The sequence below is a fragment of the Rhinolophus sinicus genome, chromosome 17 (genome assembly GCF_057876585.1).
Source record: "Rhinolophus sinicus isolate RSI-liver-muscle chromosome 17, RSI-T2T, whole genome shotgun sequence".
In the NCBI taxonomy this organism is placed as follows: Eukaryota; Metazoa; Chordata; class Mammalia; order Chiroptera; family Rhinolophidae; genus Rhinolophus; species Rhinolophus sinicus.
In genome coordinates, this window is record NC_142517.1 from 159,544,217 (window position 1) to 159,558,455 (window position 14,239).

A 14,239-nucleotide genomic window follows, 5' to 3' on the forward strand; every position below is an offset into this window, starting at 1 on the left:
CAGTCTCTCCACCCCTTTACTATGACTTACAGAACCTGGGAAACTTGGTCCTAGGGCTGTGACACCTCTCTCTTTTCCTTAGTGGAGTATCATAACAATTATTGATTCAGAGAGTTCTTTGAGAGCTCCCCTTCTCCTGGGGGCAAGGGAACCAAAGACCAATTGACCCTCTAAGCATTCTTAACTCAGCTTTGTTTTACCTTGAGACAAGGAAAATGCTGAGCTAAGGAGAATGAGATTATTTTTTCTCCTAAAGAAATACTTGCATACTTTGGTGTTGAATTGATAGGAAATCCAGTTCCAGGATGTGTTGACCTTCAGTTGGGATGCATTCTCTTAGAGTGCTTCTTTAAATCCCATCACACATGTTTACTCCTGATAAGGACCAATCCTGAAAGAGAAACTCCCCCGGACTTTACTGACAAAAATCTCAAAGACCTAGTTAGTTTAGTCAAAATATGAATGCAGAAGCTGATAATGCAATTGTTCCTTGAACATGACCTTTATTTCTTAGAGCGCTTATCACATTGTAATGATTTGTTTACTTGTCTTTCCTCTGCCTGGGTTCAAATTCTGGCCCTGACAATGACCAGAGTGGGCTCTGGTTAAGATACTTAACTGTGCTATGCCTCCGTTTCCACACCTAGCAAAGGTGATAATAGCACCTACCTCACATAATGACTATGAGGATTAAACCAAGTGTGCATTTGGCTTTCTCTCCTTAGGGTCTAATACTATGCCTGGCTCTCATGGGTACTCAATAATTATTTGTGAATTATTTTACTAGTGAAATTTTCTATAAACTTCTTTGGAAGGCTGAGCTTAAAGAATTTTTTTTGTTTTTTGTCACATTACAAGCTGAGTTTTAGGAAGAGAATTTGGCCAAAGGATACTTTCCTACTAATCAGACTGAGCTAAGATAGTGTCTGTCTGTAAAGAGAAGCTGAAACCAAATAAATGTTTTGAATATTTTATGACAGCACTTGAGAAACCTTAGGATATCTCCATTCCCACATTTGGACAGGTTCTTGGAATTGCCTTCTGTGTGCCTTCCAAAATGGCTAGAAGTTGATTTGCGTTTCTTCCCGGAAGTGGTGGACTATGGCACTACCACTAGCCACTTTTCATTGTCTTGCTTAGCCTAAAGTGGTCTCCTCCTAATATCCCAAGCATTTGGAGCCCATATCCTTTATTAGACACACTAGTACACATTGTCTTAGGACATTTATCATTGTCATAGTTTGTCATTTAATTATTATAGGTTCATTTTAAGTTTCTGTTGGCTATAGCTTTTGTTGGGGAAGGATAGTCTTATTTCTTTGCCTCACAGGAATGTACAAGAATGTATTTGCTGATTGATAGGTCTAAAATAATGTTTGTCCTACACATTTGGAAATGTCATTTCTGAAAGGGAAGGTGTTGAATAGCCTTTTCTGGAGATCTTTAAAAAATAGTGTAGTGTCTTGCCTGATTGGGGTGATGAAAGTGAGGCCTTTGGGGGCAACGACATGGCCTCTGCTTCTGCAATTGCAATTAGTTGAACTTTAGTTTGAATGCGTGTCTGAAAATAATGTGTTAAAAGTATGACAGGACATTCTATGACAGGATAGTCTATTCACAGAATGGTGCTGCGGTCAGGCCAAGGATGCGGATACATGAGAAACATTCTTCAGAAACCAAGGGAAGGGTGGAGGGCAAATACAGGACCAGGAGCACCAGGTCTCAGGCCCACTCGCCTGGTCTTGCAAGTCCAATTCACTGGGTCTGGCAGAGAGCAGGTTTACTAGTCTATTGTCACTGCCATAACAATATCATACATTTAATGGCGTAAAACAACATGCATTTATTCTCAAGGTCATACTTCTTTAAGTCAGAAGTCTGGTACGAGTCTTACCCGGCGGAACTGATCTCTCCATTTGGAAGTCTCATAGTCATCTCAAACTTAATATGTCCCGAATGGCGCTCCTGCTTTTCAACTCTCACCTGCTTCTTCTACTGTCTTCCCCACCTCATTAAATACAAATTCCATTCTGAAATTGCTCAGGTCAGAAACTCTGGTTCCATCCTCAACTCCTCTTTCTTATAAGCTTCAGTCAGCAAACCTGGTTGGCTCTACCTTTAAAATTGTGTCATTAGAATCTGATTATTTCTTACTGTCTCTAGTCTGGATTCCTACAGTAGTATTTAAAATTGGTTTTGCTTCTTCTACTCATGCCCCATTTTAATGTATTCTCAGTGCAGCAGCCAGATCTGGCTAACAGCCTGCTGACGTGCAAGCCAGATCTGTCACTCCCTTGCTCCCTAGTTGGCCCATTTCACTCGAAGTCAAAGCCAAAGAACTTCTGATGGCCTGAGAGGGTGGGTAGGCCCATCACTCCAGCTCCCCTTTGCTCTCCAGCAATACTGCTTATGTACCTCATAGTCTGTTGTCTGTTGGACCAACACATCATCAGACTCTCTGAGTTTCCTACCTGCCCATAGCCATGCATCATCCTTGGTCACAGAGGCAGCTTTCAGCTCATATAGGGTCACCTGTCCCTTCACATCCTCTAGCTCACCCATGCCTTCTCCCAACCCCATTGTGATAGCTACCAGAGTCTGAGTGGAGGGGCTTTTCCTATCTGACTCAAAAGTTCCTAGAAAAGAGACTTTGCAAAGTTCCATGCTCCCCAAACCAATGACAAGCCCAGGGGTGTTTTCTGGTTCTGCTGCTCTTGTACCCAGACAGGCCAGTAACTGAAGTGACAGCTGCTGCTGAAATACAAACCAGTCGTAGGAGGTTGAGGAGGGGCAGAAGTTCTTAGAAAAAGGGAATGGGAGGGAGTGGTTCCTATTTTATATTAATTATTATCAATCTTCCAACATCTTTCTGCTCAATTGGCCACATGCCTGGGGATTTTGTGCAGGAGACAAACATCTTCGAGAACAACTGCTCCTCGCTGTTGAATTCAGCAGCTGGTAATGTGAAGGATGCAGACAGAGCCTCTTCTTAAAGGCTGCCAGGTTGGGTGCAGAAGGTATTCACCCTTGTGCTCCTCTTGCACTATTCTTGGTACCTAGAGGGTTTTCAATGCATGAACTGAACTGGCACATTTTTAAGTTAATGAACATATCAGATGGTAAGTCAACCACACACAAAGAAAGCCTACAAAACACACATCTTATTATTACTGGAATTTAATATCAGCATAGGCAAGGAACTGAGAAGGGGGCTGAAATTGGCCCAGGGCCTTTTAGGACATCTGTGGTTGCATTGAGGTTGATGTGTTGTGTCCTGCTTTTGTCTGATAGGTCATCGCTTGTGAGCAGCAGTATGACTCTTCTTATGACGCGCGCTGTGACGTTTGGTCCTTGGGAATTACAGCTATTGAACTGGGGGATGGAGACCCTCCCCTTTTTGACATGCATCCCGTGAAAACGCTCTTTAAGATCCCAAGGTAGGACACAAGATGGCGCTCTTGGCTCGTTAGTTCTTTGTGAAAGCGGCTCCTTTGAGAGAGAATAATAAATCGTAAACAATTTCTCTCCAAATCTGTGAAAGCCTGATTGTAATACGTACAGTGTTTCTTTTCTTTCTTTCTTTTTTTTTTAGTTGGGGGTGGAAGGGGGAAGAGGATGTTCCTAAAAGATAACACATCCCAAGGAATAAATAGGACTTTGTTTTAACAATTGCGTATTTTCAGTATGTACTCTGATTTTTGAGATGTTCTTTTTTGGAAGACTACAAATGCAATTTTGGATTAAGTAATCTGTCTAAATACTATGTTTTGTTTTTAATTATATAATCACATACGGGTGTTTTTGTTTTTTTCCCTTTCTTTCTTAGTTTGAATCTTTCTCTAGTATTCAGGAAAATATGGGGATGGAAAAAATGTGTATCATATTTTTGTATCCACTCAGACCAACACTAAAAAATATCAGAAAAATGTCACATCAATCATATGACTGTCTCTCCATCCCTTAATTTCTGTGTCAATGGGAAACTGCTGAAAGAGGTCTGTTTGGAGGGTCTTTAAATGCTGGTATATTTTCTATTGTATGTATTCATTAGGGGTTCATACAAGAGGTTTGATTGTCTTTCATCAGAATCAGGCTGATGTTTGGCCAGCTGGAGAAGGGAGCTCCTTCCCAGTCAGGTTGCAGGTTAAGAGATTTGTACCTTCCACATTTCTCTTTCAGAGGAAGGCTCTGGGCCAACGCAGCTGTTTAACCACTTTGACAGTACAAGTGTTAACCTTCCCTCATCTGCACAATCACACAGCTACCGCACCAGCCTTTAAAAATTTCTTCTGATTGCAATTTGCATTTCTGATTAGGTCTATTTATATGCAGATGAGGCTCTGTGGCGTTCATCATCGTAATGTTATCCTTTTATACCTAATCCAGATGTGAACAACCACCCACCATTATTCCAAAAATGATTCCCACTCACGTCAGGGGTTGGTCTTTTTGCCTTTTCCAAGGTACAAAAACAGGTCGTGGTGATTAGAAGAGCCCACAAAGCTCTTGGCGTTTAGTAGTCTGGTGAAGGTTCAAAATGATGTAAAATGCAGGGCCACAAAATGGTATTGTATACAGTAGTATGTCAGGAAATAAGAAACAGTGTCTGGGATGATTTGTGTGTATGTTTTGATTTTTTTAAATGAATGGTTTACTCTTTACTATTTATTTACTGTGGCCACATAGTTTCCCAAATATCAGAACTAAGGTGTCGCTTCTGATTAGCAAGATATGTGTACCTTTTATAAGAGGTCATCTACTTGGGTATATTTGTTCTTTTCTTTTCAGTATGTGTTTTTGTACACACCAACTGTTCAAAAATTTCATAAGATGATAAATGTGAGGCAGTTTAGAAAGGGTGTGTGTGTGTGTGTGTGTGTGTGTGTGTGTAAGTAAAAAGACCCTTCAGTTCCAGTAACAACTCTTAGCATGTTTCTATACCCAACTAAGCCTCTGATCTCTGATAGTCTCTATACTGTCACTCCCGTCACTTCTTCCATCTTTGGAGAAGCTTCCAGATCTGAGACACATATAATCAAGCCCTCCACTGCCTGCCTCAGGGCAGGGTGAACCCCAGGAACAGGACAAGTGCTAGAAAAGGATCTTGGTGGTGAAAATGATCCTTATCCCAATGTTGGTTGAAGCTTTCTTTCTCTCCTCCTAGTGTAACCTCCTGGCCTCTTACCGTCTCTTGTTTCCTGTATAAATGATGGATCAGATTGAACTAGGGAATGTCAACCATAATCGATTAGCAGATCCTCGGTGCAATTACGTATGCTCAACACTTACCATTGTCACAACCTTAACAGCCAGCTTGACATTCCTAGACAGGAAGGATGGAGGTTGTTTTTTTTTTTTTAAAAAAGTAGCATATTTGCATATACTACCCAGCTTTTTATACTCACCAAGTTACATGCTTGTAGGATTACCCTGTCAATTAGAATCACATAGTTCTCTTATGAGGGTTGTGGATTGACCAAGCATGTGCGCACATGTATACTGTCTTAATTTGAGTGCTAAAAATGTATCGTTTCCTCAGAAAAGCTCTTTGATGGAGAATGGAGAAATTAAACATTTACATATTTTAAATAGACACTCAAGTTATTTACCTGTGTTTCATGGGGATCTCAATCTCTCTTTCATTCTCTCTCAGTGTTTTCATTCCTAATGGAGAAATAATTTGCCCATGGCAAATAATGACAAAAATCCTTGAAATCCATTTGGCTTCAGATTTTTTTTTTTTCCTGTTTGGTTAGGAGTGTTTTTGGGGTTCTGTAATTCTCTTCAATGAAACAGTGAAATCAGCCTGCTTCAGAATACTCTGTGATCCAGAATACTGTGTGTGCCTTCCTCCTCTGGCCTTCCTCACTCACCTCTTCCCTATAACATTTTCCTTACTTGAAATACATTGAATAAATTACCAAGTAAGGGAAGAAAAGAAAACCATTACTGAGCCAGGGAAGAAGTGACTTTCACAAGTTACAAAGGACTTAGGAATTAATGAAGTGCTGGTTCCATGTGAGGTGAGAGCCTCAGATGTCAACAAAGCAAGTAATTACACAGGTTCCCTGGGCACTGTCAGAAAACATGAAGCGAGACCTGCCTGGATGTGGTTGATTTGTCTGCACACGGGTCTGCTTGTTCTTCCCCTCTCCGTCCCCACCCACCTTCTCCTTTCTTTTGACCTTCACATTAGAAGACGACACATAGTGTAATCGTGACCTGTCTTTGAAATCCTGTGTGACTTGCAATCTTGCCTGCATTACAAACACCAGAAATTACCTGCTGATTGGCAGAGCATCCACTATTTACTGAACCTGTCAGCATGTGTCATCTTTGTAAAGCCTTTGCTCCAAAAAAGTCACCCTTCTCTGACACTCGCTGCGGTGTCTGCTGCTATTTTTCTCCAGGAGTTAGAAGAGAGGAAAAGAATGAAAAGCATTTCTCTGGGCATCAGTGGGTTTGACAAGATCTCCATCTCGTGACTCTCTCCTGAGAACTTCTTTAAAATTCCAAAGTCTTAGAAGGATCTTACAGATGACCTTGACATATTTTTCACACAGAAGATCTGTTTCATAGATATAGTAGCAAAGGTTAGGAGAAATATACATTTATGTTGGTCTCTTGGCAACCAGGTATCTTTTCTTAACTTGGCGTCTTTGGCTAGTGGCCTATTTGACCTCCACAGATTGGGGTCAGGAAGGCAGTGGGGACCAGTACAGGTATGTTTATTGGACAATGACTGAGAACTGTGTTGCCTGCCCATTCATTTGGGGCCACATATTGGCTAATTGTCTCCAGTGTCTTACTATACACTGAGTACTTCCACTTCATTCCTGTGGGAAAATGCAGAATGTTTTCAAGATTCCCAGCAGAAATGTCCTTGGCTGGAAGTGGATAGGACAGAATGGCTTAAACATTCCAGTCCCAGAAACCAGTGGTTTTCCTTTTCTAAAAAGAAGGTTCCCTACAGTATACGATTTGTGAAAAGGGGAACTTATAATAATTACAAGTTCACATTTGGGCTTGTTTTCCTTACCAAATTTAGGTTGTTCCAAACTGTACCCTACTATATTAGTTTCCTAGGGCTGCCACAACAATTTACCACAAACTTGGTGGCTTAAAACAACAGAAGTATATTCTCACACAGTTCTAGAGGCCAGAAATCCAAAATCAAGATGTTGGCAGTGCCATTCTCCCTCTGAAAGCGCTAGAGGAATAATCCTTCCTTGCCCCTTCCAGGTTCTGGGGCCTTCTGCTGTTCCTTGGTTTGTTGCAGCGTAACTCCAATCCCTACCTACATTTTCATGAGGGTTTCTTCAATGTCTCTCTGTGTCTTCTTCTTTTCTGTCTTGTCCTATATGAACACTTGTCATTGGATTTAGGGCCCATCCTAATCCAGGATGAGCTCATCTCAAATACTTGTCTTAATTACATCTGCAAAAAACCCTTATTCCACATGATGTCACATTCTCAGGTTCTATGCTGACATATCTTTTTGGGCCCACAATTCAACCCACTCTACCAACCAACTTTCATGTTTACCAAAATCTCTGAAAAACTATTTTGGGTACAAAATAGGACAATTAACTAAATGATCATGCGAAAACAATAACTTATATTTATTGAGTGCTAATTATGTGGCAGGTATATTGCTATGTGTTTCACAAATATAAATGCATACAATGCCCACAGTGACCTTGTGAGGCAGGTACTTTTTTCTAGACAAGAAAACCAGAAGCCCAGGGAAGGATCCCCTGGTCATGAACCTATAGAGGAAAAGTGATTTGAACCTGAGAAGTTTGACTCTGAAGCCCACACATTTTGCAACTACATTGAAAAAAATCAAAGCTTCTCTTTAAATTATATTTATTTATCAATGAATTATGAATTGAGCTCCAAGGGGACTGGAGTATATAGAAATGAATAAGACATCCTGACCTTTAAGAATATTACAATCCAGCATCCGTTTCTCTGCTCCCAATTTTAAACTGACACTGTAAACCTGTGAGTTAGAATTGTGTTAGCATCAATGAGTGGGTCAGTCAAGGAACTGAAGAATAGAAATCAAGAGTGTTATCATAAGTAAACACAGGCCCTCCTTTGCTTCCTGGCTTATGACCCCCAAACCAGAAATCCCTCCCTTCTCCAGATTCCCCTTCAAGCAACTGCCTTTTAGTTCCTAATTTTGAAAACTTTAGACAAATGTTTTAACTAAAGAATTGCAGCGCATGTGTTACGTAAAAGCAGAGAGGCATTTCGTTATCATTATTGGTACCCACAAGTTTTTGTCTCATCCCATTCTCCTGGCAAAACCTGCACTTGCCACATCAGGGCTATTTCGGGTAAAGCCAGCACCTCCTCCCCCTTTGCCTTTCTTGTATTTTTTTCAGTAGGAAAAACTCGCTTTGGTTGTGGGGTACATGGAAATCTGTTTCTGGCATACTGAGTTAGAATACTTTTTTTTCTCATGGAAACTGTTTTAAATAGTTATTTAGGAGGAGGCTATATAATGCCTGAAGTTCTCAGTTTGGGTGTGTTATTAGCCTCCTGTGGCCAACCAGATTTGTATGTTTGTGTCTGAGGAATTAGCCTATTTCTAGAACTTTATGCCTATGGGGAAAAATACTTTCCGCACTCTAAACTCCCCATTTACCAAAGTGCCTTGGAACACAGTCTGCTGGGCATTTGCGAATGCCCATGCCCTCTAACGTAGGACAGCTCTTACTTCGTTCACTGTAAGTCAGGCTGGGCTTGAATGCTTGAGTTACAAGATGAGTTAGATGGTGTATTTTTTCTGTCAAGGAGAACATAGTTTTACTGCCCCTTTCCCCATTCATTAACAAAGGTGAAGCTGGCAGAAGTTGGATAGCAAAAAAGAGGAGCAAGGAGGAAAAATATAAATGGACATTCTTGGGCTACCTGGATGAAGTGGACGGTGGGGCTCAGAAAGGGTATAGCGTCACTGGAAACATTGTGAGTCTATTTAGAAGGTTTCCTCAAGGACTCAAAGCCTACAATTGACTCTTGTTCTTAAACAGAATCCTTGGGTTGACTTTTCATCTAATCTCTTCTGAATGTCTGTCATTTTTTAAAGGTAAAGACTCATTTTATTCTGCCTTTCCTAATTCACAAACCAAATTGTTCCTATGTGGGAAGCCTGCTCCTCAGCTGTGAGAAGATGCAGAGGCAGCAGGGAGCCCTGAGTCACCAGTAATTGTCTTACTATTACAGAATTGTCACAGGACGTTTTCCCTTAGGGTGGTGAAATATAAGGAAAAGAAATTAAAACTAAACTATTGTTGTGGAAGTGTAATGAGTCAGGGGGGTGTTTAATGGCACAGTAAGACTGGTTTCGCCCTGGGGAATTTTGGTTTCTCTTCACCAACCCAGGTCACTTAGCTATTGGCCTTTTGAGCAATGAACCCTCAAAATCCCAGCTTCACTCACAAAGCAAGAAGAGCTAAAGAATTAGCATCATTTAGCATATATTGAATGCCTACCAACAACAACAACGAGGAAAGTTTTGAAACACTTCAATAGAAAAACAGTAGTCTTTTATGAGTCTTTTTCTTTTTTGGGGAGATTTCCAGCCCCGTTTTAATGGGCTGTGGTCTCTGTTTCTCAGGATACCTCGCTAGTGACCCCTCTCCCCTTTGGGGTATCCTCTCCTTTTCCTTGGGAATACAGTCTCTGGAGGCAGCTGGTAGAAATGCCCCTGAAGGTTTCCACTCTGGGGAACATTTCTAAACTCTGTTTTAATTTGAGTTGAGCAGCTGGGGCTGTTAGTTCCCGTGGAGGTGCAGCTTGCTGCCCCCCTGAATCCTGGCAGGCAGGGAGAGTTCAGCTTCTCAAGGTTTTGTTTGGGGATCAGGTGGCAAAGCAGGAACATGCCTTCAGGGACGACTAGTCCCCATCCGTGCTGAGTAAGAAGCCCACCCTGAGAGAAGGGAAAGGCCAGAGAATGAGCAGTGTTGACTTACAGAACTATCCACACTTTCTCGCTCGTTACCCTGATTTCATTATTTTGGCACCACTCACTCTGGCTAATTCCCACTTAACTCCTAAATGATGGAAAGATGGGTGAAGAGGGTAGGCAAGGAAACAGAGCTCAAAATAGTACCAAGGGGTTTGAGGCACCCGAGTTTCCCCTCGACTGTAGAGAAAACTACAGAATAAAGGTGAGGAATAGTTATACACCGCCTTCGTGGGTTGGCATAGTAGTAGGCCATGGACAACACAAGGATGAAAAGAGATAAGGTGGTAGTTTGGCAGAAAGCCCTTCACAGCTGTCCATTGCTGGAGAATCCTAGCGTCAGATGAAGCCAATTGTACCGGAAAGAAATTACAGTGTACTGATCAAACATCAGTGTTTGTATCAGGTTATCTATTGGTATGTAACAAACTGCCCCTAAGCACAGTTGCTTAAAAGAACAATCATTTATTATTTCCCATGAGTCTGTGGGTACTTGGGATGGTTCTGTGGATCTTGGCTGTGCTTACCCTTGTATCTGCGGTTAGCTGGCAGTTGACTGGGGGGCTGGTCTAGGACTGTCTTGGCTCTGCTCTATGTGGTTTCTCACCCTCCAGCAGATTAGCCAGGGCTGTTCTCTCACTGGGGACAGGGTTCCAAGCATAGATACAAGAAAAGTTAGAAAACTGGGCCATTTTTGCAGTCAATTTACCACAGTGTTCTACAGTTGATCTGCACAGGTTCAAACACCAGCTCCACTGCCTTCACGCTGTATGAAGTTGACCAAGTTACTTAATGGCTCTGCACCTCTGTTCCTACCTCTGTAAAATGGAGATATGAATAGTATCTGCCCCAGAGACTTGTAGTGAGCATTAATGAATGTAAAGTGTTCAGAACAGCACATAGTAAGCATTCGATTTTTGCTCGGTGCTACCAAAGAACAAATCTCAAGCATGTATCCATAGTGTAAGGAATTCGCTTTCCCTTGTAGCTTCCATTCAGAAGAGCCACCATCTCATTTCAAATGAGATCAGTCATTTGAAAGTTTAACTAATTGACTGACAATTGTGGAGTTGAGAGAGAGTAAAGATTGATTTCTCAATAAATCCTTACTACATCCACTGTGCCTATCTGAAAGACTCTCTGCTTTGAATATCCATTGTCACAACTTCTTTGTTAACACACACTCCTAAGAGATGAGGACACTCCTCTCCCTGCCCCCATGTACACCCAAGGCTATGATGACGGGAACTTCCCCTTGGGAAGCAGAGCTGGCCTTAGTCCCCACTCCCCTTATATCTACAGTGAGTGGCGATGCTGTCATCCTCTGAAGAGAACTGAGACTGCAGTGCTTTTCCTTTCCTGTCAGTCCCACCTTTGTGGTGGCTTTGAGGTTGGTGGATGATGGGGGCTTGGCTGCCTCCCTCTACAGGGTCCCTTTAGCCCCCTTGGTAGGTACGAGGGGCTTTGGAAATTACTTGTCACCAGATGAAGGGACAATAGTAGGAGTTCTTGACAGAGGGCACTGACTCAATACTGGGTCCCATGTTGCTCCCATTTTCTCCACCACAGAGGATGACTTTTTTGTAGTCCAGCTTGGAAAGGCTAAAAACATTGGCAAAGGGAGACAGAAACCCAAGCCAGGTGAGCGGATTGTAAGGAGATCACTTAGTTGTTCCAGGCGAGTTCAGGTTTCTTGGCTGGGAGAAGTGATACCCCAGGTACTGAGAGAATATACAGGTGAGGCTGCTGACCCACTGTCAGTGATCTTGGAAGAATTCTGGAGAACAGGAACAGCATTAGAGGAGTGGGAAAGGGAGATTGTTCTTCAGTTCTTCAATAAAGGAAGGAAGGCAGAATCTGCAAACTATCGTCTGGTGAGCTTAACTTTCACCCTGGGCTAATAACTACGATTCTTTTTTTTTCCTCCTTGAATAGCATAATATATGAATTCTTAGAGGAAAAGGCCATGGTCACTAGGAATTAGCATAGGCTCCCTAAAAATAAGCCATGTCAGACTAATGTCCTTGTTTGGTGTTATTGCAACACTGGTATCAATGGGGACTGTTTTAGACTTAATATATTTGGAATTTTGCCCTTAGGTAAAATTTGTTGTGATATCTTTGTGGCTGAGATGGGGAAATGTAGACTGGACAATGGGGGTAGGAAGGATTGTATTAAGGAGTGCTGGATAATGGTGTGAGTCTCAGCGTGGTGAGGGGGCGTCCTGGAAGCTTTGGGCAGGGTTCTGCGGACCCACCTGTCTGCTGAATGTTTTAAAATGTATAATAATTTGGAGGACATTGGTAGCCTGTCTGTCACACAGCCTTTCGGAAGGGGAGCTGGCATGCTGGATGGCAGACTTGGAACCCCCAAAGATTTCAGCTGGCAAGGACAATGGGGGTCTTAACAAGCAAACAGGCTCAGAAATCCTAGTGAGCTGTACAGGCTGAGAGAGCCATGGCTTAGTAACTCATGGGGTGGAAATGAATTTAATTGTGGCTACAAGCCCAATAGGGGTCAAACAGTAAGACAATCCTACATGGTTAACATGAGGTTTGATAGAACAAATACCCCCCCCGCCCCCACTTTGGCTCTGTCCCAACCATAATCCCTTTGGAATGATGGCTTCTTTCTGGGCACCACATTCAAACTGCCACAAGAGTCTTACCCCAGCAGAACTCTTAACAAGCCTGAAGCTGGCGTTTCATACTGGGATTCCGGTGTTGATTCTACTCCTGCTCTGTCACCAGTCTATTGTTTCACCTCTCGGAGGGGCAAAAATGGCACCATCCTTAAGCAGCATGTATTGCACTCGGGTAACAGTAAACTGTTTTCTTCAGTATCCTCCCTACATTTTGTGGGTGCTAATAGAGGAATGTGAGTAATCCCCAACTGTAAGGCTGGGTTCATTCCCTACGGCAGCGAGTCTCGCCCAGCACAGGGGTCCTTAGTCCTAACTGCAGGTTAAATTCCCCTGGGAGCTTTAAAAAAATATCAGCCTTTGGGCACTACCTCCCCTCCCCTCTGCCCCACTACCACCACTGAGGTTCCAACGTAATCGGTCTGGAGTCAAACTCAGTGTTTATATAAATATATAATAAATTTTACAAATATACATACTTATAATTACATGCATCTTGTTTTATATTTTAATGTTCTCCCAGATAACTTACAGTGCAGCCAAGATTGGGAAGAACCCTGCCCTGAAACAACTATCACACTGTTATTTGTTTGTGTTTCAAAACTACAGAGTCTCCCCTGGAAATTCTGCCTTCCCTGTCCCTCGCTATGGTTGAGAATTGAAAAATGAGAGATGATACTGATGGGAATGTGTTGTATATTATGAAGAATGTAAAAGCATGAAAAGAATTCCAGCAGCATAGTCAGTGGTGACTGTTTTGGGTTGAATTATGGTACGTTCCTCACAATATGTATTGAAGTCCTAACCCCTCAGTACCTCAGAATGGGACCTTATTCAGAAAGAGGTTCACTGCAGATGTAATTAACTAGGAAAAAACTGGATTAAAATTGTAATACTCACTATATAGCGATAACAAAAGATGAATACAAGTCATGTGTATACGTGTTTTCGGCATCCCCGGTACATACGCTCCTTCATGTCAACATACACTTGAGGGAGAAGAGGAATAAAGGAGAGCTAGTGACAGTCCCACAGGTCTCCAACACGGCAAGAAACAAAACAATACAGCGGGGTCTACAGAGAAAATATTAGCACTTCCATACCTATGTATTTTTAATCTAAAAATCAATAAACAAATTATGCTTTCCTATTCCTAAGTATAAATATTGACACTGTTGCCTTCACGCAGTCCAAAAGTGGGACGGTCCTGTCTGGTGTGACTGCCGATGAATCGCAGGGATCTCCACAGCCAAGGCGCTGAGGAGCCCCCAGGAGGGGGCTCAGGGTTAGAGTCCTGGAAAGCACTGCAGTTAAAGGGGGCCTCGTTAAGTGCTTATATGGCAAATGCCACTGAGTTTCAACTACACAGAACTTCACAAAATGGCAAGTGGCTTTAAAAGTTTTCTGCAAAGAAACCACACCTTGAATCTAATTCTACAAGTGCAAGCATAAGTGAGCAACAGAAAAAATGGCTGAGAGGACGATACTTCTCCTTCAAGGTAAGCTCTTTGTCAGTCGTGTGAGGGTAAAAACAATGACAACCTATTCAGATCTTCCAAGAAATCATTTTTAACATTTCAAAATTACCGTGAAGACTACCTGAACTGTGGATTTATAACTAC

At 42.1% G+C, this 14,239-nt stretch overlaps 1 protein-coding gene across 1 annotated transcript in view; it reads left to right on the top strand.

The window, feature by feature from the left end:
• MYO3B (myosin IIIB) overlaps window positions 1-14,239 on the top strand; it is a 387,431-nt gene that overhangs the window by 29,382 nt on the left and 343,810 nt on the right. Inside the window, exon 6 of the mRNA XM_088794000.1 lies at window positions 3,292-3,437. Coding sequence (XP_088650126.1) covers window positions 3,292-3,437 — 146 coding nt within the window. The remainder of the gene's footprint in view (window positions 1-3,291; window positions 3,438-14,239) is intronic.